General features: G+C 43.6%; 1 protein-coding gene across 1 annotated transcript; it reads right to left on the bottom strand.

Annotated features, from left to right (window-relative positions):
• Positions 1-396: 396 nt before the first annotated feature.
• ccdc92ba (coiled-coil domain containing 92Ba) lies at positions 397-27,366 on the bottom strand. Its single transcript, XM_077208321.1, has 4 exons — positions 26,771-27,366; positions 17,703-17,835; positions 16,654-16,701; positions 397-4,151 (listed from the first exon to the last, which is right to left on the bottom strand). Exons 1-4 carry the CDS (start codon positions 26,780-26,782, stop codon positions 3,460-3,462), a joined length of 885 nt encoding a protein of 294 aa, XP_077064436.1. The 5' UTR covers positions 26,783-27,366; the 3' UTR covers positions 397-3,459.
• Between the last annotated feature and the right edge of the window lie 404 nt (positions 27,367-27,770).

Below are 27,770 nucleotides of genomic sequence, written 5' to 3'. Positions count from 1 at the left end.
ATAAATTCCATTATAAATGTATTTTTGTTCCAACACACACACACACACACACACACACACACACACACACACACACACACACACACACACACACACACACACACACACACACACACACACACACACACACACACACACACACACACACACACAATATTCTTGTTCTACTTCCAAAAAAGTCTAAAAAGTTCCTTTTATTGATTAGTTTTGCTGATAAGGGACTTTATTGTGATCTCATTGTCCCATTTTGCTTTGTTTGCAGCCATTATTTAGACATTTAGGAAATGTCTTGTCTGGGGAAAAAAGTTTGCACCTTTTAATTAAAAGGTATTTATTTAAAAAACACTGTTAAAAATACTCAAAAATCTGTTTAAAAACGGTTTTAAAAAACACAAATATTTCCAGTATATTTTATTTGTAACATTTCTGCTGTGATTAAGATTTAAGGGTAAAGGAAATTAACAACATCTGCAACAATACAAATGTTATTCTCTAAAGTTGACATTTCTAACCATGATTAAGGTTGCAATTAACAGAGTAATTTAATAAACCCATTTAATCATGTGTAAACAGTGGATTATTTATTGCGACACATTGTCAGTCGACAAGTTGCACAATGTTGGGTCGTAAGAGATTTGAAGTACTGTGTGTACATATCAAAACTTTCCAAATGTTTGTGAAACAGCACACTGATGCTTTATACCATTGGCCAAACATGCAAATACAGTGTGTGAACATTGCTGCATAATAATCACTTCTTTCCCTGTCATATACCTGTCATTCTTAAAAACAGGACAAACGAAAAAAAAGTTTTAAAACCTTTATCATATAACAGTCAGACTGTTAAAAGGAAGACTTTATTCCACACTTAAGGATAGAAAAAATCCAAATAAAATCCAAATAAAACCCTTGGTAAGCACAATGTTAATCGCATGGAAATGGGGACAACAAAATAACATAATAACAATCAGATATTGCATTTACTGTATCTATGGATTATCGTTTCCAATTTAACACAATTTTCAAATATGTATGCTGTAAATATGATTATATAGAAGTCATCATGTGCGGCAGTATTGCTTCTCTTTTTAACATCACAATGGTATTATAAAGAGCTAAAAAATTAATTAGACAATTAATCACTTCATAATCATCAATTTGTTTCCAAGATGAAACATTAAATGAAAAACAAAAAATGAATTAACGAATGTGATTATATCATGTATCACACAGTCTAAATTAACCTAATGTCCTAAATCGTTCCTATGTATGCACTGATACAATACAAAAACTGGTTATAGGCCTTTTAAATAGTCAGGCATATCTGCGTATACATTTATAAAATAAGGTTTCAGACCCTGAGTGAAGCAAATATCACTTTGTTAGGGCTGTGTCAAATTAGACACAATTTTAATCTGAAAGGAAAACATTTTATGCATTCAGTTACAATCCCTATTCAGACTGCTTTTCATATTTGGAACATTACAAGCAAAATTACCATTCTGATCTAATAAAGCAAAGAGAAATACCACATATACAATTGTAAATATTTTTAGAAAAGCACAGTTTGCAAATAGGTGGTACTAAACCACCTTTACTGTCATGTTTCTGCAGAATTACAGTCTTCATTGCGGGCTGTGACACTATGGTAGCCTACTCATTAGACCCCATTATTAAAATGGTTAGAGTCTGTTTATTCTCAAGAAATGTAATGCTGTCTGTCACTCCCATTCAATCCATTTCCATGGACTAACCCTCACTTAGTTATCCATCCAAGTGCAGGAGTTAAATCCAATTTGTAACACACCGCTTCTAATCTTGCATCTTATGAATTTACAAGCTTTTTGTGATACAAACAGTTAATGTGTTTGTTTAATACGTATCACATATTAATCATCATATCACCAAAGCTCGGTATATGCAAATACACCTGACCTCACACAATTATGAAACCGGATTGTGATTCGTATGAAACCTCTGCAATATTTGCAACATCCCACTAAAATATTACAGCATAAGCAGCAGTATAAAACCAATCAGTCCTTTGGGCATCACTGGCTCATTTAATTATGCCAGAACAATGGCGCGTTGACCCTTGACCCCACTCTCTTCTAATCAACAAGCCCACGCATAAACACACTGTACTGTATATACCAGATAAAGCACTTAAGCAAATGATTCAGGCTGTACAGCCTACAGACCTCATTCACACAGGATTTCTCTAACTGAACAAGTATGTATCCCCATATAGCATCAGAAAGGATGAGAGAGTGCACTTGTGGTGACACCAGATAACCTGATCATTCAAAAATATCTGCGCTGAGGCATTCCACAACAAGGGAATAGATTAAAACTAGTTGAATAAAGACTCAGCAGCAGTGACCGCTTCACAAGGCCGTTTCGCACATCATGTGTCTGCAGGGAATAAACAGCAGGGTCATGCTTTCACACTGACAGTGCTTCGGTAGCTCTATAGCCTGCAGAAAATTAAGTGGTTTATGGGTTACTACATTAACGTTACTTTCAGTCGTTAATTGCATTTCCTTTCTTTCGCCTAATGACAAATAGAAGGCTGAATTCCGAACCGCATAGAACCTGCCATAGAAAGATATGATAAACGTAGTACGAGTTATACTACTATGTGGTTCCGAATTCAGCAATAGAATCGATCCCAGACCACCTCCAAATGTGTTTTTTTCACAGTCAGTGATCACAGTCAATTCAATCCTGATGTGAACACAGAGGATATAATAATGTTATATGAAGTGTAATGCTGCTTACACACGACTACACGATTGTTTTCCTGGTTTTCCAGTCGCCAACAGTGAATTGAAACTGACGTCGTAATCAGAGGCAAATAGGTGCTCGTTCACGTGAGTGATGATGGCTATTATATGCGTGAATTCTCAAATAGGCTACGCGATCTTGAAAGAAGTGCCGATGCATCGTAGATGTCATACATTTAATTAAGCAGTTTATATGAACTATATGAAAATATGAAATGAAAATTCACCTTTTTAATTTGTAGTCATCTATATAAATGATTATTATTAGCATATTTTATTGATGTAGTGTGAAATATAATATCAATATACTGTGTGGGTGGGCATAAATGTCAGTGTGAATGCTGTAACCTCTTAATATTGCAAGCGAAAAAACTACACGCTGCAAATGCAGGATGCATGAAACGTTATTGAGGACCTTGGGTCATTTTTGATTACAAAAATGCTTTACAGCAACATAAACATCAATTTTGGTTTAACAAGAGCGTAAGCAAGAATCTCTCCTCTGTCTATTCATCACTGCATGTGCAAACTGTGTAAAAAAAAAAAAAACCTTGCCATATTGCAAATATAAACAATTCTGTCACTGTCATAATGCAAAAGGGCTCAAGGTGCAAGTCAGGGGAAAATATCATCAAAACGATTAGGTTGTTGAGGTGACCTGTAAAAGAAACGCTCATTCAGCGTTGTTCTCTGTAGTGGATGCCGTGGTCGCAGTGGCTTTAGCTACTGTTGTTGCCAGTCTGCTCACTGAAGCTCCCTGATCGAGCTCCTCCGCCTCCTCCCCGTCTGTCTCCTGCAGGGCGAGTCTGTGTGCTGGACGGGGCCGGGATCTGTGTCTGTATGGGTATAGGAAGAGGGCGGGGTCAGGCATGGCCATGGGCTCCTCCGGGCCCGTCACCCTCTCGCGCGGCACGCACTCCCTGGCACGCTCGATGTGGAGGTGCGAGGAGGGCCGGCTCGAGCTCCGCCGTTTGGGTTTGATCACTGTTGGGCTGCTAGCGCTGGCCTGAGGTGAAGGGTGGATGGGGGGCTTGTCCGTGCCGAGCTGGGCCGGCCTCCTTCGCTGCTGCTGCCTCTGCTGCGCGAGTTTCTGCTTTGCTGAATGCAGCTGGAAGGACAGGTATGCAGCCGCCTCTGTCTGCTGCTGCAGCTCAGTGTTGAGCACAGTGGTCCTGTGGCTGCGGTGTTTTAATTCCTCCAGGAAACGCCGCTCCTTCTCCTTCAGACTGGCACGGAGAGCGCCCACCAGCACTGACTTCTGGCTCAGCTCCCATCTCAGATCACTCTGGACCTCCTGCTGGTCCTGCAGATGCTCCTCCACCACCAGACAATGGGCTTCCAGCAGCTTCTCTTCCTCCTGCACATCTGGAATATATATAGAACAGAAACTTTTATTGTAAAAACTCGATTCAATGGTTCTGTGAACCAAGTTTAAGCACTGTGTGAATTATACCACGACTTTCAGGAAAATTTCTAAAGGTTATTTTCATGGGATTGTCTGAATGTTGTCTTGCACAACTTAAACTGTCTTTAGATGCTCCAAGCTAAATTAGTCAGCATCAACTGACAATCTTAAAAATGTTTAGGATAAAATAATAATAAAAAAATAACATCATTAATTTGAAATAAAAATCTTTTGTAACATCATAAATGTCACTTTTGATCAATTTAATGCATCCTTGCTGAATAAAAATAATAATATATGTTTTTAAAAAATCTTACTGACCCCAAACTTTTGATTGGTAGTGTATAATATGAGTAAGGCTCATATTAAGACAAAAACTCATAAGGCTTAAGCTAGTCTCAGCCTTAAATGCATGTTTGAGCTGTTTTAACTGAAAGAAACTTGCACTGACCGTTGCTGTTCACTCTGTACATGCTACCCTTAGGAGATATCATTAGAAAGATGGCATTAGTTGTCACTGTTATGCTGATGATACTCAGCTCTATATTTCTTCCAAACCTAACGAAACTCACCAATCCACAAAATTAACGGAATGCATAGCTGAAAAATTGGATGACTAGTAATTTCCCTACTACTTAATTCTGAAAAAAACGAGATTCTAATTATTGAACAAAAAACTTTCTCACATACTAACACTGTCTAACACTTGATGGCTGCTCTGTTACGTCTTTGTTGTCGGTTAGGAACCTGGGTGTGCTGTTTGATACCAACCTTTCATGTGAAAGCCACTGTCTAGTGTCTGTAAAACCGCATTTTTCCATCTTAAAAATATATGTTCTTAATGACAAATAAGGAACAGTTAGTTCAAACGTTCATGACATCAAGGCTAGATTATTGGAATGCTGTTATGGGTGGTTGCCCTGCTCGCTTAATAAAGAAACTACAGCTGGTCCAAAACACAGCAGCTAGAGTTCTTACCAGAACCAGGAAGTATGACCATATTAGTCGGGTTCTGTCAACAATGTATTGGCTCCCTATTAAACATCATATACATTTTAAAATATTGCTGATTACTTACAAAGCACCAAATGGTTTAGCTCCCCAGTCTTGAGCGAGATCTTTACGCATTATAGTCCGTCACGTATTGCGATCTCAAAATTCCAGCCAGATGATAATACTTAGAATATCTAAATCGATTGCTGGCGGTAGATCCTTTTCCTATTTAGCACCAAAACTTTGGAACACAATTATCCGGGAAGCAGACCCACTCTGTCAGTTCAAATCTAGACTAAAAACACAGCTCTTTGGCTTAGCATACACATATAACACATTATAGTCTTCTATAATTCAATGTTAGGCTGCATAGATTAGGTCAGCTGGAACCGGGAACACTTCCCAAAAATCCTGATGTACTTGTTACATCATAAGAAGGATGGCGTCTACGCTAATATTAGTCTCTCTGTTTAGCCCGCGGTTTACCACAGTCCACCAGATCCAGCCATATCCGGATCTGATGAAGGAACGGTGCCTAGACACGACAACAACAAGTGTCAACTAGTCTCTCCCCTGTGAAGGCCTCCCCTTCCCCTCTGTACAGATAAAACGTTGTGGGGATAATTTCGGTTCGCGTGGCTACGCGGAAGCAAGAAAAAAATCTGTATTATAAATTTTTCAAGGCTAGTACCTTGGAACCTATTTCATGGTTTGCGTTCTCGAGCCACCAGGCACTGTTTTGTGCAGTTGAGCGTCGCATTAAAGGTTTTTCTGTTACAACGGTGTCGTGTTAGCGGCCCCTAAGCTAATAACAAATGATCGTTGTGACGGAAGTGAATCATTCAAAACTTTAGCTGGACAATAACTTTATTCTAGAGCTGCTGTAAAGCCAAAACAATCTCTGTAACTTTAATTTCCTATTATAACTGTAAAGCTGCTTTGAAACAATCTATATGGTTAAAAGCACTATATAAATGAAGGTTACTTGACTTGACTGACATTTCTTAAAATATGTCAGTGCCATTGTTTTGTTTTAAGATGCAGAACAGTTTTTTTGTTTTTTTCTAAGGCATGTTTATAAAAGCAACTTAAATGCCCCAATTGAACTAAAACCTAATCCTGGCTTAATCTAAGGCCTGTCTGTGAAACCAGACCGTACCTTTGAAAAGTTTATCTTTTTGTTTGGTGGGTTCAAGCCAGTGGCGGTTCTAGAGGGGGGGGGCGTGCCCCTGTGACAACAAGCTTGGCCCCCCTTGTGGCCCCCCTAAATGTGGAGTGTGAAATAATTTTTACAAAACTGTTTTTTTGCTATCGTTGTATGCGTTTTTTTTTTATTCTATTTGTGGATTTGCTTGTTCACGTGACAATTCGCATCACATTCGCGGGAATAGCGGCAGAATAACGTCTGTCTCCTGGACGCGAGAGAGGAGAGAAGGAGAAAGCTGGTAAATGTCAGTTCAGTTGCAAGTTCATTCTTTATGTGCGTATCGGGTGTGCGATGTGTATTGTCTATTATGATATTGTAATTAATGTTTTAACTGTAGCCTATACGAGGCACTGTGAGCTGACAACGCATTTTTCTAACGTCCTTTCACTGCTGTGTGCGGTTCATAGGTAGGCTATGTCCCTAAATTAGTTTATGTCATATATATATATATATATATATATATATATATATATATATATATATATATATATATATCATATTATGTTCTTATATTAGAGTATCAGATCAGCAAGAGTGCCGTTTTCCCGTGCACAATTGCAACTGTGATACTGATGTTATACATGATCAGTTAAATTAACAATAAGTGAACATTGGGAGTTACTTTTTAGACACAATATTGTCAATATTGTTTGTTTTCCCTTTTTTTCGCCGACTAGAATTTCAAAATGAAACCGTAGCAGAGCCTCAATGCAACAGACAGCGATGATTTATTGACTGAAATCCGCGTTTTAAAGGAATCACTTGCTTCTTTCCCGAATGAATCAGCCGTTTGAACAAATCGGTTGAATGAATGAATCCCTCAACTCACTTATTAAGACCATGACTTTCCGCCGCCTACTGGCGGTTTTAGTTTCATATTTAAAGTACCCTTTAATTAAAACATTAAAATTAGAAATAATTTCATATTTAAATATTAATTTTAAAAAAAATCTCATAGCTTTATTTATACAATTGTAAATGGAGTGTAAATATATTAATGCCGCTTCTGTGTCACCTCTAGACTGCACTGCAAACATGGATTTTGATTAAATGATTTAATTTGACTGGTAACAGTGGTACTGTATAATTATTGTATAATTAAGTATTATTGTATAAATAAGTATAATTACTGAATAATTTGAATGTTAGTATTTGACATAAAAGGTGATTCATAACTCTAAATAAGTTTAGAAAGAATGTCCATATATAGGTGAAAATGCCCCTGGAAATCGATTTAAGGTGGCAAATTAAATTAATTAAAAATTAATTAAAAAATGAATTTCGGTCCCTGCTGTTAACTGACCACTGCATAGAATATTAAAAAATATGAATATCTTTGTGAGTCTGCTGTCAACAACAGGCCTAAACCAGCCATGTCACCAGCACAAAAACACAATCAGTAAAATATCATCTAATTATCAACAAAACATTGAAAATATTGAGATATATTTTTGTCAATATTGCACACCCCAAATGTACGGTATGAATTTTGATTTCTTCAGGTCTTAAAAAGCCTTAAATTGGACTTTAAAAAGTGTGCAGGAACCCTGTAAACGGTTAGACAGTTACCTAGCAAGTCAGTTATTTTCAGTAAATGAATTAATACGCTTCTTGGTCCCCATTGCTTTTGCTCTATAGTTCTCACCAAAATGAAGAGAAAGAAGGACATCATGCCAATTACAGTTACTGTGACTAATACTGAATATGTAATGCAAATGTAAAAATATAATGGAAATGCAAATGCATTGTTGAATGATTATAAACATGGTATTTTGCCTGTTAATGCCTGTAGTGCAGAAAATGATATGACAACAATAAGGTCTAAATGTAACTGGCCCCTCTAACAGTACAACTGGCCCCAGCTTGGCCCCCCCCAGTTGAAATGGTCTAGAACCGCCACTGGATCAAGCCTTAAACAGAGGATCAAAACCCAGTGTAATTCATAATTCTTAGAGTTTCACATTTTACACGCAGAAGCTTCATCACACACTTTTGCTGCTGAAATGAGTGTATGATCTCATGTATGATCCACCTTGTGATATGAAACAGACATGTCTATTATGAACAAGCCCCCGCGTTTAAAATCAGATTTTAGCCGTAAAAGCGAATTTGTAAATAATCTGAGATCTAAAAGGTAAGTGGATGTGGTTGAGGAAAGCAGACAAAGAGCTCTTCTGTGCCCAAGGTGTCACGGTTCATAAATTTATTGATTCCTTCTTGTCTCGTGTTTCTGTTGTTATCTGTGTGGGTGTGTGTGAGTGGGCGTCACCACTCCATTCTGCTGATCAGCGATCCTGCTGATCAGCGCTCCAGCTGATCATTATCCACCCACCAGCTGCAGCTCATCCCATTCCCTATTTATACTCACTGTTTTTGTACTCTCATTGTCAGATCGTTGTTGGATGTCCTTCGTTGTGTGTGGTTATTCCTTTCCTGTCGGCGTGTCAACTCGTGTCTTGTTTCGTGTTCCCTGGGATTATCACTGCCGTGGATTACCTCACTTCACCTGGACCTTCACTTCACTTCACTTCAAGACTCTTCACTTGGGACCCTGACCATCTTGTCCCTGCGCTACCAGTCTTGTTTTGTGTCATCTGACCGTGATCGTTACATTAAAGATTCTTCACTTGCATTATTGCTTCTGTGGTTTTTTCCGTCACAGAACGATCTGACCTGTAATGGAAGCAGCGAGTGAGGTGAGCCCGTTGGAGGATTTCATTAACTCCAGCATTCAGCGCATGGAGACCCAGGAGAGGAACCTTAATGAGACGGGACGCGCTGTCCAAGTACTGGTGGCGCAGGTGTCCGAGCTCACCCAGCAGATACAACAGCTACGAGATCCCACTGCGCCCCCCGCACCGGCCGTTCCCCTCATTCCAGCTGAGGGAGTCTCCCAGTCAGAACCCCGCCTACCCATCCCACAGACCTACGATGGTGAGCCAAGTTTCTGTCGTGCTTTTCTAACACGTTGCTCTATGCACTTTGCCCTGCAGCCTCGCACATTTATCCAGGAGAGTTCGAAGGTGGCTTTTGTGCTCACATTACTGACTGGGAAGGCTGCTCTCTGGGGAACGGCGGTGTGGGAGAACCAGGATCCATGCTGCGCCTCGTTCCAGACACTCTCCGCCGAGATGAAAAGAGTTTTTGACAGGGCGGTTGCCGGGAGAGAGGCGGCTCGGATGCTTGCAGAGTTACGACAGGAGGAAAGATCAGTATCGGATTACTCCATCGAATTTCGAACCCTGGCGGCAGAGTGTCACTGGAACGAGGAGGCGCAGTGGGACATGTTCCTGCATGGGCTGGCTGACCGCGTTCAAAAGGAGATCTACGCCCTGGATCTCCCAACATCTCTCAACGGACTCGTGGATCTGGCCCTTCGTGTGGACGCACGCTTATCGAGAGTGGAACGGAGAGCACCCACGAATCGGGCCAGGGGAGGAGCTGAGAGCCCACGATCCAGCGGCGGGGACGCGGTCAGCCCCGTCTACGATCACGAGCCCATGCAGGTCGGGCGAGCTCGGCTTTCCCGGGAGGAGAAGGAGAGGCGGAGATCCCAAGGACTATGTCTTTACTGTGGGGCCGCGGGACACTTCGCCTACAACTGTCCCGTAAAAGGCCAAGCCCGACAGTAAGGTTGAGGCTACTGTCGGGTGGGATCTCCGCTGCGAAGTCCTCATCTACATCGACCCTCCTCCCGGTAAGACTAAGATGGTCAGGCAACAATCACGACTGTCAGGCACTGGTGGATTCTGGGGCAGAAGGTAACTTCATGGACCATGGTTTTGCTCTAAGATTTAACATTCCCCTTCTAACACTCACCAGCAGAATAGCAGTTCAGGCACTCAATGGTCAAGATCTTCCTACCATCTCCCTCATCACCGGACCCATCACACTCACCACATCTGGAAACCACACTGAGACATGTTCCTTTTATATCATGAACTCACCACTTGCACCCATCGTTCTCGGACACCCTTGGTTAACTGAACACAACCCCAAGATCGACTGGTTAAAGAAATCTGTGTTAGAATGGAGTGGTAGATGTCATGAGTCCTGTCTTGTGTCTGCCTGTTCGTCTGTTGCTGTCTCTGTGTTTCAGGAGGAGGCAGTGGATTTATCTAACGTGCCCGCGGAGTACTCAGACCTGAAGGAAGTGTTCAGTAAGTCTCGTGCTGCTTCTCTACCTCCTCATCGTCCCTATGACTGTGCTATAGATTTGCTGTCAGGTAAGTCTCCGCCTAAAGGCAAGTTATATTCACTTTCTGTCCCGGAGAGGGAGGCTATGGAGAAATATATTTCTGATTCTCTAGCATCTGGGTTCATCCGTCATTCTTCTTCTCCAGCGGGGGCGGGGTTCTTTTTCGTGGGGAAGAAGGACGGATCTCTGCGACCTTGCATTGATTACCGAGGGTTGAACAACATCACGGTAAAGAATACCTATCCTTTGCCGTTGATGTCTTCAGCCTTCGAGAGGTTGCAGGGAGCGTCTATCTTCACGAAATTGGATCTACGTAATGCTTATCATTTGGTCCGCATTAGAGAGGGGGATGAATGGAAGACTGCTTTTAACACCCCTAGGGGGCACTTTGAATACTTGGTCATGCCTTTCGGGCTGTCCAACTCCCCAGCAGTCTTCCAGGCTCTCGTCAATGACGTGCTGCGAGATATGGTCGATCAGTTCATTTATGTCTACCTGGATGACATATTGATATTTTCATCTTCTCTCCAGGAACACGTGCAGCACGTCCGGCGAGTGCTTCAGAGGCTGCTAGAGAATGGGCTTTTTGTCAAGGCGGAGAAATGCGTTTTTCATGCACAGTCTGTTCCATTTCTAGGATACATTGTGTCGTCTGAGGGAATTCGCATGGATCCCGAGAAGGTTAAGGCTGTGGTAGATTGGCCAATCCCGGATTCCCGTAAGGCCCTACAGAGGTTTCTGGGATTCGCCAATTTTTACCGGCGTTTTATTCGTAATTTCAGCCAACTAGCCTCGCCTCTGATCGCCTTGACCTCCCCCAGAACTGCGTTCAGGTGGTCAGACGCTGCTGAGACAGCGTTTGCCAAACTGAAGGACCGCTTTGTTTCGGCCCCTATCCTGATTACCCCTGATCCATCACGGCAGTTCGTGGTGGAGGTCGACGCGTCAGAGGTGGGGGTAGGAGCGGTGATATCTCAGCATTCTCCCACAGACGACAGAGTTCATCCATGCGCGTTTTTATCCCATCGTTTATCCCCTGCCGAACGCAATTATGATATTGGTAACAGGGAGTTGTTGGCAGTCAAGTTAGCGTTGGAGGAATGGCGTCACTGGTTGGAGGGGTCAGGGGTACCCTTTATCGTCTGGACCGACCATAAGAATTTGGAATATATCAGAACTGCCAAAAGACTGAACTCTAGGCAGGCTCGGTGGGCACTTTTTTTCGGACGTTTTGACTTTACTCTCTCGTACCGCCCGGGTTCCAAAAACATCAAACCCGATTCTTTGTCGCGCATTTTTGATCGATCCGAACGCCCGTCTATTCCCGAGTGCATTTTACCGGGGAATCTATTCGTCTCCACACTCGTATGGGAGGTCGAATCGAGGGTCAAGAAGGCCTTAGAAGGGGTAATGCCTCCGCCCGCCTGCCCACCGAACCGTTTATTTGTGCCAGAGGAATTAAGGTCTGACGTTATCCAGTGGGCTCATTGTTCCAACGTGGCTTGCCATCCGGGAGTTAACCGTACTAGTTTTTTAGCCAAGCAACGATTCTGGTGGCCACGTATGGCTCGTGACATCCACAGTTTTGTTTTGGCTTGCTCTGTCTGTGCCACTGGTAAGACTTCCAATCGACCCCCAGATGGGTTCCTTCAACCGCTGCCTGTCCCTTCGAGACCCTGGTCCCATATCGCTCTAGATTTTATCACCGCCCTCCCACCCTCTCAGGGTAACACGGTGGTTTTAACCGTGGTGGACCGATTCTCGAAGGCGACTCACTTTATTCCCTTACCCAAATTACCCTCAGCTAAGGAGACAGCGTTGATAGTCGTAGATCACGTCTTTCGTATTCATGGCCTCCCGACAGACGTGGTCTCCGACAGAGGACCCCAGTTTGTGTCCAAATTTTGGCAAGAGTTTTGTAGATTACTGGGAGCGACTGTTAGTCTGTCCTCAGGGTTTCATCCCCAGAGCAATGGTCAAACCGAGAGAGCCAACCAAGATCTGGAAAGGGTGTTACGATGTTTGGTCTCCAAGAATCCTTCCTCTTGGAGCCAACAACTGTCCATGGTGGAGTACGCCCACAATACGTTACCAGTGTCAGCTACGGGCCTGTCTCCGTTTGAATGTAGTTTAGGATACCAGCCACCTATTTTTCCCAGTCTGGAATCCGAGGTCGCGGTTCCCTCCGCCCACGCCTTTGTCCAGAGGTGTCACCGCACCTGGACTAGAGCCCGTGAGACTCTACTCCGGGTGGGGGAGCGCACCAAGGCCAAGGCCGATCGCCACCGGTCAAAGCCTCCCGTATACGTCGTTGGTCAAAAAGTGTGGCTTTCTACTAAGAACATTCCTCTCCGCTCCGTTTCTAACAAACTTGCTCCCAAATTCATTGGCCCGTTTACTGTCACCAAGATCATTAGTCCGGTGACAGTCCGCCTCAAATTGCCTCCAGTGTACAGGAGGATTCATCCCGCCTTCCATGTATCCAAGATCAAGCCCGTGTTTTATTCTCGGATTAATCCGCCAGTCCCGGTTCCTCCCCCGCCGCGACTCGTAGAAGGGGAACCCACTTATTCGGTAAATCGTATTCTGGACTCAAGGCGGAGGGGACGCGGATTCCAGTACTTGGTGGACTGGGAAGGTTACGGTCAGGAGGAGAGAAGTTGGGTACCGGCTAGAGACATCCTGGATCATTCCCTTATTGATGATTACAATCGACAGGTAAGGGAGTCTGGGAACGCCAGGAGGCGTTCCTAGGAGAAGGGGTACTGTCACGGTTCATAAATTTATTGATTCCTTCTTGTCTCGTGTTTCTGTTGTTATCTGTGTGGGTGTGTGTGAGTGGGCGTCACCACTCCATTCTGCTGATCAGCGATCCTGCTGATCAGCGCTCCAGCTGATCATTATCCACCCACCAGCTGCAGCTCATCCCATTCCCTATTTATACTCACTGTTTTTGTACTCTCATTGTCAGATCGTTGTTGGATGTCCTTCGTTGTGTGTGGTTATTCCTTTCCTGTCGGCGTGTCAACTCGTGTCTTGTTTCGTGTTCCCTGGGATTATCACTGCCGTGGATTACCTCACTTCACCTGGACCTTCACTTCACTTCACTTCAAGACTCTTCACTTGGGACCCTGACCATCTTGTCCCTGCGCTACCAGTCTTGTTTTGTGTCATCTGACCGTGATCGTTACATTAAAGATTCTTCACTTGCATTATTGCTTCTGTGGTTTTTTCCGTCACACAAGGATTACAGACTCACTGAGTAAATCCAAATCAACTAATCTCAACTCTGGTCTGGCTACTGGCAGTGTTGCCATCTGTTCAAGGTTATCAGACACATTAAATGTCTAGGACAAGACCTCCCAGAGCATGCTTGACTACTGTGCCCACAAAGCAGAGAGCAAATGTGAAGTAAATTGCTTGAACACAAAAAAATGACATCATTTGAAACTATTGTATTGGCAGAAATGACAAATTATAAATCTATATGGTCAATGGTCAAACTGCAAGGAGAATTCATTGGCATCTTCATCTTTTCCTAAATTTTAAAGTAAAATAAAATAAAATTCTGCTATTATACCTTCAATACTTCATGGAAATGTGACATGCTATCACTGTTTGTTTTGTGTTCTGCTTTAGATTATTTGCATCTTGTATTTTTCTAATTTGTAATTTCGCTTTAGAAAAAAAAGCATCTACTAAACAAATAAATGTAAATGTATATTGCACTATTACACAATTTTAAATCACTCTCCCATATAATTTACAGTATATAGTGTCCGATATGAGTAGGAAAATGTGCTATAGAATTAGACAGAAGCATGGAAGAGCAGCTGGTGTATGGCATGTCATTAAGTACAATCAAACAAATTAAGAATAAAACATGTATTTTTCAGTCTTTCAAATGTCTTTATGCTTACATTAATGTAATCTCTTTCAGATGAATTACAGGCTAAGTAGATCGGTGTCCTTCAAATGATCCTCACAAACTTAATGACCTCGTGCTGAGTTCAACATCTTTCTAGAATTTTTGTCTCTCGTGCTCTCCTTTATTTTGATGCAACTAGCACAGTTCTGTCTCTCAGTTTGTCCAGATTGTCCCGATTTCACAGTCAGCCTATCAGCCTCACCCATGCATCCAGACTGAGATGAGCTCATGGTGTGAATATAGAAAATGCTGTGTTATCCGATCCTTAAATCTGATCTCTCTACTGTTCCTCAATGAGTTCACTCTTTGCTGCCTCTGACCCTTTTAATAGAACATGTAATGAAACTGAGATGTCGACAACCATCAGTTGACAAAGATATTAGCGCAGATAAGAAGTGATGGACAAAGAAAAAAGAGAAGTATTGTTCATTTAATACTCACATTGCGCCAGCAATAGGCTTGTAAATTAGAAAATCATTTTCACTGTCAATCAGTGTTGGGTTCCTCTGGGGCTTCTTTGAGGAATAAACTAACACATCCAAAATATCCTGATGTGTCTCAGTGTCGCCAGTAGGTGGCATTAAGTGACTGTCTTTATGAGCCATTGAATCGTTCACTCAACCAATCAGTTCAAAACACTGATTTATTTGGGAACATCACAACTACGTATCCAGCTAACAGGGAACATTCTCTGAACTTTGGGTAATATTTTGGCAGGATTCTCTAAAAAATAATGAACAAATGTTTTTCCAGTAACAAATAGAATGTTTGTTTAAATGTATCTGGTTTTTAATAATGTTCTCAAAACGTTAGGACAAAAACATTATTTATACATTGTTCACAGAGTTTTTTTTTTTCCTGAAACATTTTAGTTGGACGTTCATCAAAGGTAAAAAATAAATAAAAAATTACTACTTATTTCAAAATGTTAGAAGATCAAAAGTAACATTCCCAAAATGTTTCCAAAATTATATAAAGGAATGTTCCCTTAATGTTCGCATAACCATGAAAAAACACGTTTTAAACGTTCAATAAACTGGGCATTTAAAACGATGAGAGAACATTCTGAAATAATGTTTTTATAACTTAATGGGAACGTTAGGAAAAACAATTTGTTAGCTTGTTGCTCAGCGACTGAAAGGTTGATTCTATTTTTGTTTGTACCTAAAGTACAAATACCTAAAGTAAATGGTAATATTATGTCTTAAATGTAAGTTACACAATATTGACTTCTTTTTTAATGATCTCTTATATGAAAGCAATATCACAATCTTGCAGTTGGAAGCGCAATTAGGCCATTTTACTGATAACAGCTAAAATAAAGGTGTTAAGTTAATTTATATATTACTGAATATAAGTATTAGTATCTTTAAAAAAACTGTTACTGTCCCCAAACTTTTGGATGGTAAAGTGTGTTATGTTCATATTGTGGTATTTGAATTAGTTAACTGCTCACATGTTTACTAAATAATTAGTAATTTGTACAAATACATTGTAAAACCTCTCTCTTTTTTCCTCTCACTCAGCTTTCTTGTGCTATTCCTCTCTGTCTCCTTGCCCGACTTTGTCTCAGCAAAATAACATGCAGTAATTGGACACCCCCACTGGGACTGTGCAGCAAAAGCAGAGGAAAACGCAGGCAGGATCAATTTGTGGGTGGATGAGGCTGCGTCGGGCTGGAGGAGTGAGGGATGACCTGCAGTGTGAAGAGGAGTCTTCTGCTTAACAATGATATCTCTCGATGTGAAATTGACTAGTGTTTTGGATCAATTATTATTACAATCATAAGACACAATCATTAAAAACACTAAATGTGCCTTGTCAAGGCCAATCACTTCAATTCAGCCAATTCCATGAAATCGTAACAACAAAAGAAGTGTTGAGTGCATCATTTATTTATTATCAGTCAATATGATGCTTTCATGCTTGCTAAAGTCTTTCAAATATGATCTAGTAATAACAGATACCAAAATATATATGCAGATAGTCAAGATACTAGATGCTGTTGTATTAAATAGACCTACTGCTGTTGCTCTTGTTGCTTTGTACAACTGAACAGCTGTGCTAAAAATACATAAGTAACTCTGCTCACAAATAAATGAAACAACATTTTTTTTGGAAGGCAACAGAGCTCACCTGCTACGCTCCTGCCTGGGGGCTTCATGTTGAGTTCTTGTGTGAGTTCTGCAAGTAATAAACAGATGCACTGTTAATTCTGAGCTATTTTTTTTATTCTTTATTTTGTATTCGGCATTTTAAAACTGACACATTCCAGAATCATTATAAATCATGCCATAAGTCTTGCATGATCCATGATCCAATTCACTGTTATTAGATAAAATGTCCCGTCCTACATTTTACATTTCATTTGGCATAGATTATTATTATTCAGTTGATTATTCATAAAGACATGTATAATGTTTCAAAATATTTATATTCCAAATAAATGCTGTTCTTTTGAAATTCTTATTCATCAAAGAATCGTGACAAAAATGTACCATGGTTTCCAAACAAAAAATTAAGCAGCACTGTTGCTGCTTTCAACATCGTTTTCAATGTTGATAATAATAAGAAATGTTTCAGCATATTAGAATGATTTCTGGAGTATCATGTGATATTGAAGACTGGAGTAATGGCTTCTGAAAAATAATTTTAAAACAGTTTTATTTCACAAAATCACAGTTTTCACTGAATTTTTATCAAATGAATGCTGCCTTGGTGAGCATAAGATACTTCTTTGAAAACATTTAAAAAATCTTACCCCACACTTTTTAATGGTAAGTTATACATCACAGTGTATCAAGAGAAAAACTGATTTCCTGTGTTTATGAATTAGAATATGCAATGTGCTGCTTTTTCTGCCCTAGCTGGCTCAGCACATATACAGCAATGTTCAGGTAGAAAAGCCGTGTACTATATTACTGAGAGGGAAAACACAAGCCCTGCACCGACAGGAAGCTTGACCTGTGGTTCTCTCTGTGGAGCTTGTGCCATCAAAGAGAGCAACGTAACCCTGCTCTTCTCTGCAGAGGATCCTGGCATCATGCATTCACGGCATTGTCTATGAAATTAGATTGTGTGCCAACATGAAATGTCACTCAATTCAATTATGCATTTTATTTAATGCATGCAAACTTAAATTAAAATGCATGAGACTGTACAGTGGGAATGGTCTTGACACACACCTGTGCAGCGTTTCTGGAGGGACAGGATCTCCAGGTGTAGTCCATGAAGCAGAGACAGCTGTTCCTGTCTAAGGAAGACAATGCTCCTCTCCACACCCTCCACCTGCCGCTCCAGTGAGACCACCGGTGATCCCTTTACAGTACAAAACACAAGGATATTTATTTACAGTATATAATAGTACGTTCCAGTCCTCTAATCTAAATTCCAAGAGTACTGACATTTAGTATAGTATTGGTATAGTACCAAACTGGGACATTCCACTGTTTAAATCAGAGCATCTGTCTTTTCTCTCACTCCATAATGCTCTCATCAGTGAGGAAATAAAAGTGGTGCAGGGTTGACATATTTTTGTAGGCCAAAACCAGGAAACGAGTTAGCATTTTAGCACCTCTGGTTCCATCGTCTTGAAGTCAAGGGGTGTTTCTCAAGTGAAAGGCTGCATCCTTTGAGACTTGTGTGTCCTTCCTAGTTCAGTCCTTCTGAGCCTTGTAGGCTATTGTCCTTGTAGGCTATTGTCCTTGTAGGCTATTGTCCTTGTAGGCTATTGTCCTCAGCAATTAAATGCTAGAATGAGACAGTCTAGTAAGAGCGCATGACTACGTCATCCACGCTTCTGCCCCCACGGGCACGGCACGGAAATACTATTAAAACCTAATTTTAAATGAATGCTTTGTATTACAAATCTTTAAAAACAAATGTTAACATCTATGCTTTCATGTCCAAAAACATTATTTTTGTCTTACATTTCATAATAAACTCAGACAAGCTCAAAACCGACCTGTTTTCTCTCCGTTTATTTTTATGAATTTAAATGTGAACAAAGGATTGAGATGGCCTTCAGCGACGTTTGATGACGTGGCAGTTGAGATATGCAGCCTTCCGTTTGAAAAACACCCGATGAGTTTTGAATGGGTTTTCGTGTTTTGTTAATTGGACTTTTAGTTTGTATTTTGACCCTGTGTCTGTTGCTGTTTCTTGTCCTGTGTGCCATTTTTTTATAGTCCTTTGTAGTTTTTCTAGTTGATTAGTTCTGTGACGATTGCCCAGGTGTGTTTCCTCTAGTATTTATACCCCAGTGTTTCTGTATTCCTTGTTCTTGTATCTTGTTCTCCTTTGTTTTTTGAGTTTTGAGTGTGGTGAACACAAGCTCAAGATATTTTCACTTTATATTCTACAACACATAATACGTAAGGAATAATTGCTCTGCACGGAATAAAACACTCAGCGAAACTGTAAGTTTATCGGCTTCATGAACAGCGCCGTTATCACCTCTCTCTTGAGAAATGTCATGTAGCTTTTAATTTGCTGAACTATTTTACTGATAAAATCGTCAGAGCAGCACTGACAACATGTTTCTGTGAGAGTGTGTGTCCGTACTGTATGTGTGTGCGTTTAAGTGGAGAGAGAGTGGGAGAAAGAGAGTATGTGCTTTCCATACATAATAAAATATAATTTTGTCACAAAAACATGTAAATAATTTGTCTCTTTTATCCTTTAGTTTACTTGCTTGGTTTTGCTGTTATAGGTTGTAATGACCTTTGGAATAACTGTAATCATTTGGCGAAGTGATATGGAACTGTAATGCGGTCAAGACCTGCCTGGCACTACTTTAGCCGTGTGTACTTTTGCCATGCGTATCTGAAAATAATTGCACACCTTAGAACGTTTTTCAACCAATCATGTTCAAGCATTCATCAGCCCCATAGTATAAATAAGTAATATTCTCTTGTTTACTTGTCTTGTAAAGGCGGTAGCTAAAAGTGGCTAAATGGACTACAGAGTCTGTCGGGGACATTAAAAGTCATCATCCGAACAGGTAAACTCATCTACTTAACGTTACCAGTCCACTTTCACAGCCTCGTTGTGTTAATAATCATGCTCTTGCAAACTATTATAACTCTTAACTTTAAGGGAAAATGTTTATCAGCAAACACTGAAAGAGTTGTCGGAAGTTAAGTGATGGTGGCGTTGAAGTCATACGACCATGGTATAGTTTGTTCTCTTTCATCATCTCGTGTTCGAGATCCACCTATGGGAAGGGCATCCGTACCTGACCTCTGCAGAAGCATCCAATTGCACCAAGTCTGGCTAGACAGACAGAAGCGCGCAGCCAATGCCAGGTGAGGCCACACCCCCTCACCTAAGGGCATATAACATCTGGGCGCGCTGCTATTCCTCAGTTGACATTCGCTTCTCGCGATCTCTGCATCTCACAGCTCGGTTGGATTTTTACACTGCTCACCTCGTGTCTTCAGGAGGACATATCGACCAGATCAGCCTCCGCCGGACGTGACAGTTGTTTATTTTTCAACTACTGCTGCTTTGCATTCGGAGCCGCCCACGCTCTCGCTATTTTCACCGTTTCTCCTCACGGCTGCCCGCCACGGATTTCTCCGTTTTCTTCGCTGGTATGTCACTGTCTAAGCCTGCAGCCTCTCCAGGGGATAGCATGTCACGGGCCTGCCCGGCCGCGTGTGGTGCCCTCATCGCAGCTAAGGATCTTCATCAGCTTTGCGTGGTCTGTTTGGGTCTTAAGCACGCTCGGGAAGCCCTTGAAAACCCGGAGAATTGCAGTTTCTGCCTCTTGCTGCCTAGGAAGCTGCTAAAACGCCGTCTTAAGGTGGCAGTGACACAGTGCACCGGGCTCAGCCCTTCTGACTCGGACGGGGGACACGGTGATGACGACGCGCTACCGGGGGCCTCCCGGGGCGCAACGTCTCTCGTCTGGGCTGACCAGCCCAATCCCGCCTTCCCCGAGGAGGACATCTTCGGGGACAACCTCACTCTCGTCCACGACCTGCCCGGTTCTGGCGAAGAGGAGGATGCGGCCATTCTTGGGGTTTCAGAGGACGAGGAGGCCATCCCGCCCTCTGGTGTTCCCCAGGCTACGGCCCACGCGGTTCTGCCTCAAGCCATCCTCCTGGAAGTGTGTGAGCGAGCGGCCGCTCGTCTCAACATCGAATGGCCGGCACCGCAGAGCGCCACCGACCAGGAGAGGGATATTTATGATGGGAAAGTGCTGGGACCCCCTCCCGGCCCGAGGAAACAACTCTTCCCCATCCTCCCGGCGTGCGCGAAGCACATGAGAAATTATTGGAGCGACCCGCTCGACTTCAAACACGGTCTCACGGGACTCGAGGTTAAGGACATGGCGGCGCACGGTATGGGCGAACCTCCCACCGTCGAACCTTCCATCGCCAGGCACCTTAACCCCGCTCAGGGCGGGCTGCTCGCTCCCCCCAAGCCGGTCTTGCCCAACAAGATGGACCGTTTTGCTGCCTCCGTTCACCAGGCAGCTTATAAGTCCTCGGCCGTGGCTGTCAGGGCCCTTAACGTTTCTTCGCTCCTCTCCGCCTACCAGGCGGAGATCCTTGAAGAGTTAGGGCAACAATTGGAAAAGGGAAATCCTTCTGAAACCCTGTGGAAGGAGATCCTAACGGTGAACGACCTCGTCCTCCGTAACGCTCGGCAGGCCGTCCAAGCTTGCGGGCGCTCCATGGCGCTTTCCGTGGTCGGAGAGCGCGCGCTCTGGCTGAACCTGTCGGGACTCCCTGACAGTGAGAAACGGCGCATCGCGGGCGCGCCGGTGGAGCCCGGCCGGGCTCTCTTCGGCCCCGCCGTCGCACTGATGCAACAACGGTGTGACGATAAGAAAAAGGAGGATGAGGCCTTCAAACTTTGCCTTCCTAGGAAGTCAGTCCCACGCCAGGCGCCCCCTGTGCGTTTGCCTAACCCACCGGCCACGGGACGACAGTTTCATCAGGGCAGAGAAAAGCCCCGCAACAAACCACCCCCTCGGCAACATAACCCAGCACCTACACACAAGCACTGGGGTAAGCCCGCTCCCGCCGCGGCCGCGGCCGGGAGACCTGCGAATTCCAACCCCACCGACTCGAAACGCAAGCGGCCTGCCTGATGTTCAGCCGATGGGGGCTTCGAGTCCATGTTCACGGGCCGCAAGCCCTTCGGACTCCCCTCCTCTTCTAGGACCCCCGTCCAAAAAACCCAGGGGGTCCCGCGGATGGGTCAGCTCTCCGTGTGTAAACGAGACTGCCCAGCTCGTGTGTTCGAGAGATGTGTGTTTTCCCCCCACGTTCAGGGGGCCCTTTGTAAGGGAAAGTTTAAGCTCAGTGACACCACACTGCCCACACTCTGTTCCCCTCACTCTCTCAATAAAGGCTTCGGCCCCAGTGTTTGCCCAACACAAAACACACAAAACACAAAAAAATACGAATCAAATGAATTCGTTTCGGCGGGAAAACCTCTCTCCGCAGAGAGAATTCATCTCACTGCAGAGAGAGGAAATCCCTCCGAACCCCTGCATGTCGCCTCTAGTGTACCCACTAGATGGCGCCATTGCATCACAAATAAACCTGTCGGTCTCACACAGCTCCGCTCTGGCCCGAGCGGGAGCTCTCGCGAGTCACGAAGCGGCTTGGCGAACCGTTTCAGCTCCCGAGTGGGTGATGCGTACAGTAATGCAGGGTTACAGATTGCAATTCGCAGTAAAACCCCCGCATTTCAACGGCATTCTCTTTTCTCACACGGAAGAGAACGCCTCTCACATTCTGAAAGAGGAAATTTCATCTCTCTTAAACAAGGGAGCGATTCAGGTGGTACCTCCCAATCTGATGAACCAGGGTTTTTATTCCCGTTATTTTCTGGTCCCGAAAAAAGGCGGCTCTCTCCGCCCTATCTTGGACCTTCGAGTGTTGAACAAACATTTGAGGAAATACAATTTCAGAATGCTGACACAAGGCGCACTCGCCCGTGCCATAAAACAGAACGACTGGTTCACATCAGTCGATCTGAAAGATGCTTTCTTTCACATAAGCATCTATCCTCCGCACAGGAAGTTTCTTCGTTTCGCCTACCAGGGCATATGTTACGAATTCACAGTTCTTCCGTTTGGACTCAGTTTGAGTCCCCGGTCTTTCTGTCTGTGCGCGGAGGCGGGCTTAGCACCTCTGAGAATATCAGGTCTGAGAATCCTGACTTATATAGACGATTGGCTCATCATAGCCGAATCAAAGGAGAAGGTGTTGCAGGACACCGACCGTGTGCTCGCGCACATCACATCGCTCGGGTTTCAAGTGAATGTGAGCAAGAGCAATTTCACGCCCAGTCAGAATGTCATTTTCTTGGGCTTGGAGTTGAATTCGGTCTCCATGCGAGCGCGCCTCTCTCAAGAGCGCGTTCGCTCTCTGATGAACTGTCTGACGCAGTTCAGAGAAGGGGCGAAAGTGCAATATCGCACATGTCTCAGGCTACAGGGTCTCATGGCTTCATCCACCCAAGTTGTGCCATTGGGACTTCTGAGGATGAGGGCGTTCATGAAATGGGTCTTGTCACTACATTTCAGCCCGATTCGCGACCTTTGCCGCTCGGTAACAGTGACACGCGCCTGCTCGGCGACCTTGCGCCACTGGGAGAGCGAGAACTTTTACGCACGGGGAACCCCTCTGGGGGCGGTTACGATGCGGAAAGTTGTGACGACAGATGCGTCCTTGACAGGCTGGGGTGCCACCCAGGAGGGCAGAACGGTGAACGGTCTGTGGCCAAACAGACTACGTTCAGCGCACATAAACTATTTAGAGCTTTTAACCATTTGGAAAGCTCTGAATCATTTTCTGCCTCGCCTGCAGGGACATCACGTTCTAGTACGGTGCGACAATACCACGGCTGTGGCTTATATCAACCGTCAGGGCGGCATGCGCTCGTCGAAACTCCACGCTCTAGCTTACAAGCTTTTGGTGTGGAGCAGACGGGTTTTCCTGTCGTTACGCGCAACTCACGTTCCGGGCATTCTGAACAGAGGTGCGGATCTGCTATCAAGGGGAAACCCAATCTACGGAGATTGGCGTCTTCACCCTCAGATAGTGGAAATGCTATGGATGAGATTCGGACGGGCGAGCGTAGATCTATTCGCCTCGCGCGAAAACTACCATTGTCCTATGTTCTTCTCTCTAAGGGACATGGACGCGCCCCTCGGGGTAGACGCACTGGCCCACCCATGGCCCAGAGTGCTCCTGTATGCTTTTCCTCCCCTGTGCCTGATAATTCCCTCATTGGCCAGGGTGAGAGAGCAGGGCCTGTCTCTCATTCTGATAGCACCCAGGTGGCCCAAGGCACCATGGCTGGCGGAGATAATTCCTCTGTTATACGCCGAGCCGTGGCGCCTTCCCGTTCGCACGGATCTATTGTCCCAAGCCAACGGGGAGATTTACCACCCCCACCCGGACAGGGTGGCTCTCTGGGCCTGGCCCGTGAGAGGACGAACCTGAACGCACTTGGGCTTTCGCCGCGTGTGGTCGCCACTATTCAGAATGCCAGGGCCGTCTCTACACGGTCCTTATATGGCTGTAAGTGGCACGTGTTCGAAGGGTGGTGCGATGGGCGCGGTCTCACATCTTATCAGTGCTCAGTTCCTGATATTTTGTGTTTCCTTCAGGACCTCATGGAAAAAGGGAGGTCTTTTTCCACCATTAAGGTCTATTTGGCTGCGATTTCAGCCTGTCATGTGGGTTTTGAGGGCTCTACTGTCGGGCAGCACCCTCTAATCCGCAGATTCATGAAGGGTGCACGCCGCTCGTTGCCAGTCATCAGGAGAACTGTTCCGGAATGGGACCTCTCCATGGTGCTGGAAGCACTGTCTCAACATCCTTTTGAGCCCCTGGGGAGTATTTCCCTTAAGCTGCTGTCCTTCAAGACAGCTTTGCTCTTGGCCTTGGCATCTGCCAAACGTGTCAGTGAGCTACATGCACTCTCGGTTCACCCCTCGTGCACTAAGTTCTCCCTCAGTGGAGATAAGGTTTCCCTTAAGCCTAACCCGGCCTTCATGCCGAAGTGCTTCCCTGCGTTCACTTCGGAGGTGTTGGAGCTGTCCGCTTTTCACCCTCCACCTTTTACCTCTCTGGAGGATCAGAGGCTGAATGCTCTGTGTCCAGTCCGTGCTTTACAGGCTTATATGACCAGGACCAGCGCTTTCCGGAAGAGCGACCAGCTCTTTGTTTCATGGGCCCCTCCGCACAGAGGGAGTCCCATATCGAAGCAACGCCTCTCACATTGGGTTGTGGGCGCTATAACTATGGCTTATGAAGCAAAGGGAGTGCAGCCCCCAAGGGGCATCAGAGCTCATTCCACAAGGGGCTTAGCCGCCTCTTGGGCTTTGTTTAGGGGAGTGTCACTGCAGGACATCTGCTCCGCTGCCAGTTGGGCTTCTCCTCATACCTTTGTGCGTTACTACCGGCTGGATGTCACCAGAACCTCGGTAGCACATTCGGTTTTAGGGGTTGGGTCTTCTTAGCTCTTCCCTGTACCCTGTTGAAACCAATAAGAGTGAATGGCCCGGCTGGTCATGTTCATTCTTGCCACCAAACATTTACTTCCCGTTATGGGTTTAGTTTATGTGCCTTGGTGGGTTGGGGGTACTTTCATGTATGTGTCTCATGCATGCTTCATGTCCTGCGTGTCCACAGCAGTCGGTGTGGCGTCACCTTTGCAGGTTCATGATTAATGGACGTGTCAGGCACCGCCTCCCCGGGGTGACCGTCTTTCTCTGGCTTTCAGAACCTCACTGTGAGTGTATTGGGCAATCGGGGAGCTGTCCATGTCTCTCCCATAGGTGGATCTCGAACACGAGATGATGAAAGAGAACAATAGGTTACTATCGTAACCCCGGTTCTCTGAAACATCGAGTGGAGAGATCCACCAGCTTTGCCCCGCTTGCTGCACGAGAAGCGAATATACTTACTGAGGAATAGCAGCGCGCCCAGATGTTATATGCCCTTAGGTGAGGGGGTGTGGCCTCACCTGGCATTGGCTGCGCGCTTCTGTCTGTCTAGCCAGACTTGGTGCAATTGGATGCTTCTGCAGAGGTCAGGTACGGATGCCCTTCCCATAGGTGGATCTCTCCACTCGATGTTTCAGAGAACCGGGGTTACGATAGTAACCTATTGTTTACAGCCAACAATTAGCTTCTGACTTCTAAAGATTGTATTTATGTTTCAAAGTTCATAAATGTTGTGTTCATTTGTGAATATTATCACGATAAACAAAACGTGTAAGAATCATACGCTTTTATTAGTCACACTCACATACCTTAATTTCTGCAATAACCCAAAAGCCAATGGAAAAATCCTATTGGGTTTTTGTCGAAAGGAACCAGGGTGATGCTAATTTCCTACAAAATAGGCCACATCATCCCTGCACCACTCTATTGAAAACCTGGATTACAGAACATTTTGAAAATATTTTGTGTTGATATTCACTACAACATAAGAGAGAAGAATGTTGTACCGGGCCCCCTAATGAGACGTCTACCATAGCTTTATCTATGTGCACCCATATTTGGTCATGGGCCCCATGAATTTACATAAACTTGGGTCAGAAATGAATGAAAACTTGAAGCAAAAATATAAAACAAAACAAAAATACCCATGAAATTCAAATTGTGCTACAAAATTCAGCAATATGGGATATTTATCCTAATTATTTATTTTACAGTATTTTACATCAAACGTAGTGGTTAGAAAATGTGTCCTCTCCTCATAAAGCTAAAAAAAAGGCCCTTAAAAAGAAAAACAATAATGACTGAATATCTGAATAGTTCTGTTCTACCTGCTGACCTGACCCTTCAATGGTTGGTGTGACCTAATGTAGCCTAGGTTGATTCATTCATAAGATTTTAAGAGCACATAAGCACAGCTTAACAAAATATTTTAACAAATAGGCCTGTTTTTAGGCTACTATATTATATTATCACGGACAAAAGATATTAAATTTTTATTAGTTTACTTGATAATTTGAAAATGTTGTTTTGACGTAATCTTCGTGTGACACATGATGTAAAATAAAACTTCTGAGCGTTATTCTGCATAAACACCCAACCAACGAGGTTATTAGAAACATGTAATGTCGACTGCTCGCAGATACCTTAATACAACTAGGCTACATCGTAAAACATAAATGTCAATCAGCTAAATAGTCATTCTTTCTTATATAGGCTACATAACAATAAAAGCCTTAGGCTTAGATAACACTGCGCATAATATTATACAGCACTCACCGTGTTTTCCATATTAGTATCCAAAAGATGAGGCGTTATAATGAAGAGGATGAACGTGCTCCTTCACTTCCACATCTCTGCCCTTCAACGAACCGACCCATGAACATACAGGATGACGACATCTTTAAAGAAGATCAATACACATCTCAATGGAAGAATAAAACACGGATCTGCCTCAGAGTAACGGCAGAGGTTTCGCGAGAACGACGAAATTTCAATCCTTCATAATCTTGGCGAAAGTACAATTACTTTATCCGATAATGTCACGATCAATTAAAGTGATCCCGGCGTTTAGCTGGCACAAGCGTGTTCAACTGTCCTGCATCTACTGAACAGCATCATCATCATCATCATCATCGCGATGACAGACAGACAGCAGGAAGAGGCTCCTTCAGTACTAAGGCAATGATGCAACTGAGGAAGGAAACATAACGATGCTCTGAGGAATCTCCACTGCAGATCCGATCATCTCACGCGCGCATCTACTAACTACACATTAAGCTAAGGCGCATTATGTATTGTAAATATCTAAACTAATGTCTAATTTAGCACAGCTGAATTATACAACAGTTATATTTCAATCCTCGAATTTGATTGGCCGAGCGGCGTTTCAAGAGCACTAATTAGCATAGCAAATGGGACGTTTCGCAGTTTGAATTACTCGAGACCAGAGACAGATTATTTGGCTATTGCCATTTTATTTTTTGTTTATTCATATTTTATTATTTGCATTGTTTATTGTTATTTTATTATGTGCATTGTTTATTGTTAGAGTATTTGTGGCTCCTCCTACCGCGCAGAGATTTTACCCTACTGTATTTGCGTTGTGAAAGCGGAGTGGAGTTATATTGAATGGAGCGTTTGGTGGTTTCTCTCGCTCTAGAATGCATTATTTACTATTCCCTACAGTGGATGTCTTATGCCAAACATTAGAAAGTATTGAGCAAAATTTAGTGTACGAATGGATGTAAATATCGTGCTAAATATCGACTAAAAGTTT

This window comes from Siphateles boraxobius, unplaced genomic scaffold, assembly GCF_051911475.1.
Source record: "Siphateles boraxobius isolate OS27281-9 unplaced genomic scaffold, OSU_SipBor_1 6, whole genome shotgun sequence".
NCBI classification, from domain to species: domain Eukaryota; kingdom Metazoa; phylum Chordata; class Actinopteri; order Cypriniformes; family Leuciscidae; genus Siphateles; species Siphateles boraxobius.
Note: the sequence above shows the minus strand (reverse complement) of the source record. Positions and strands in the feature narration are given on the sequence as shown.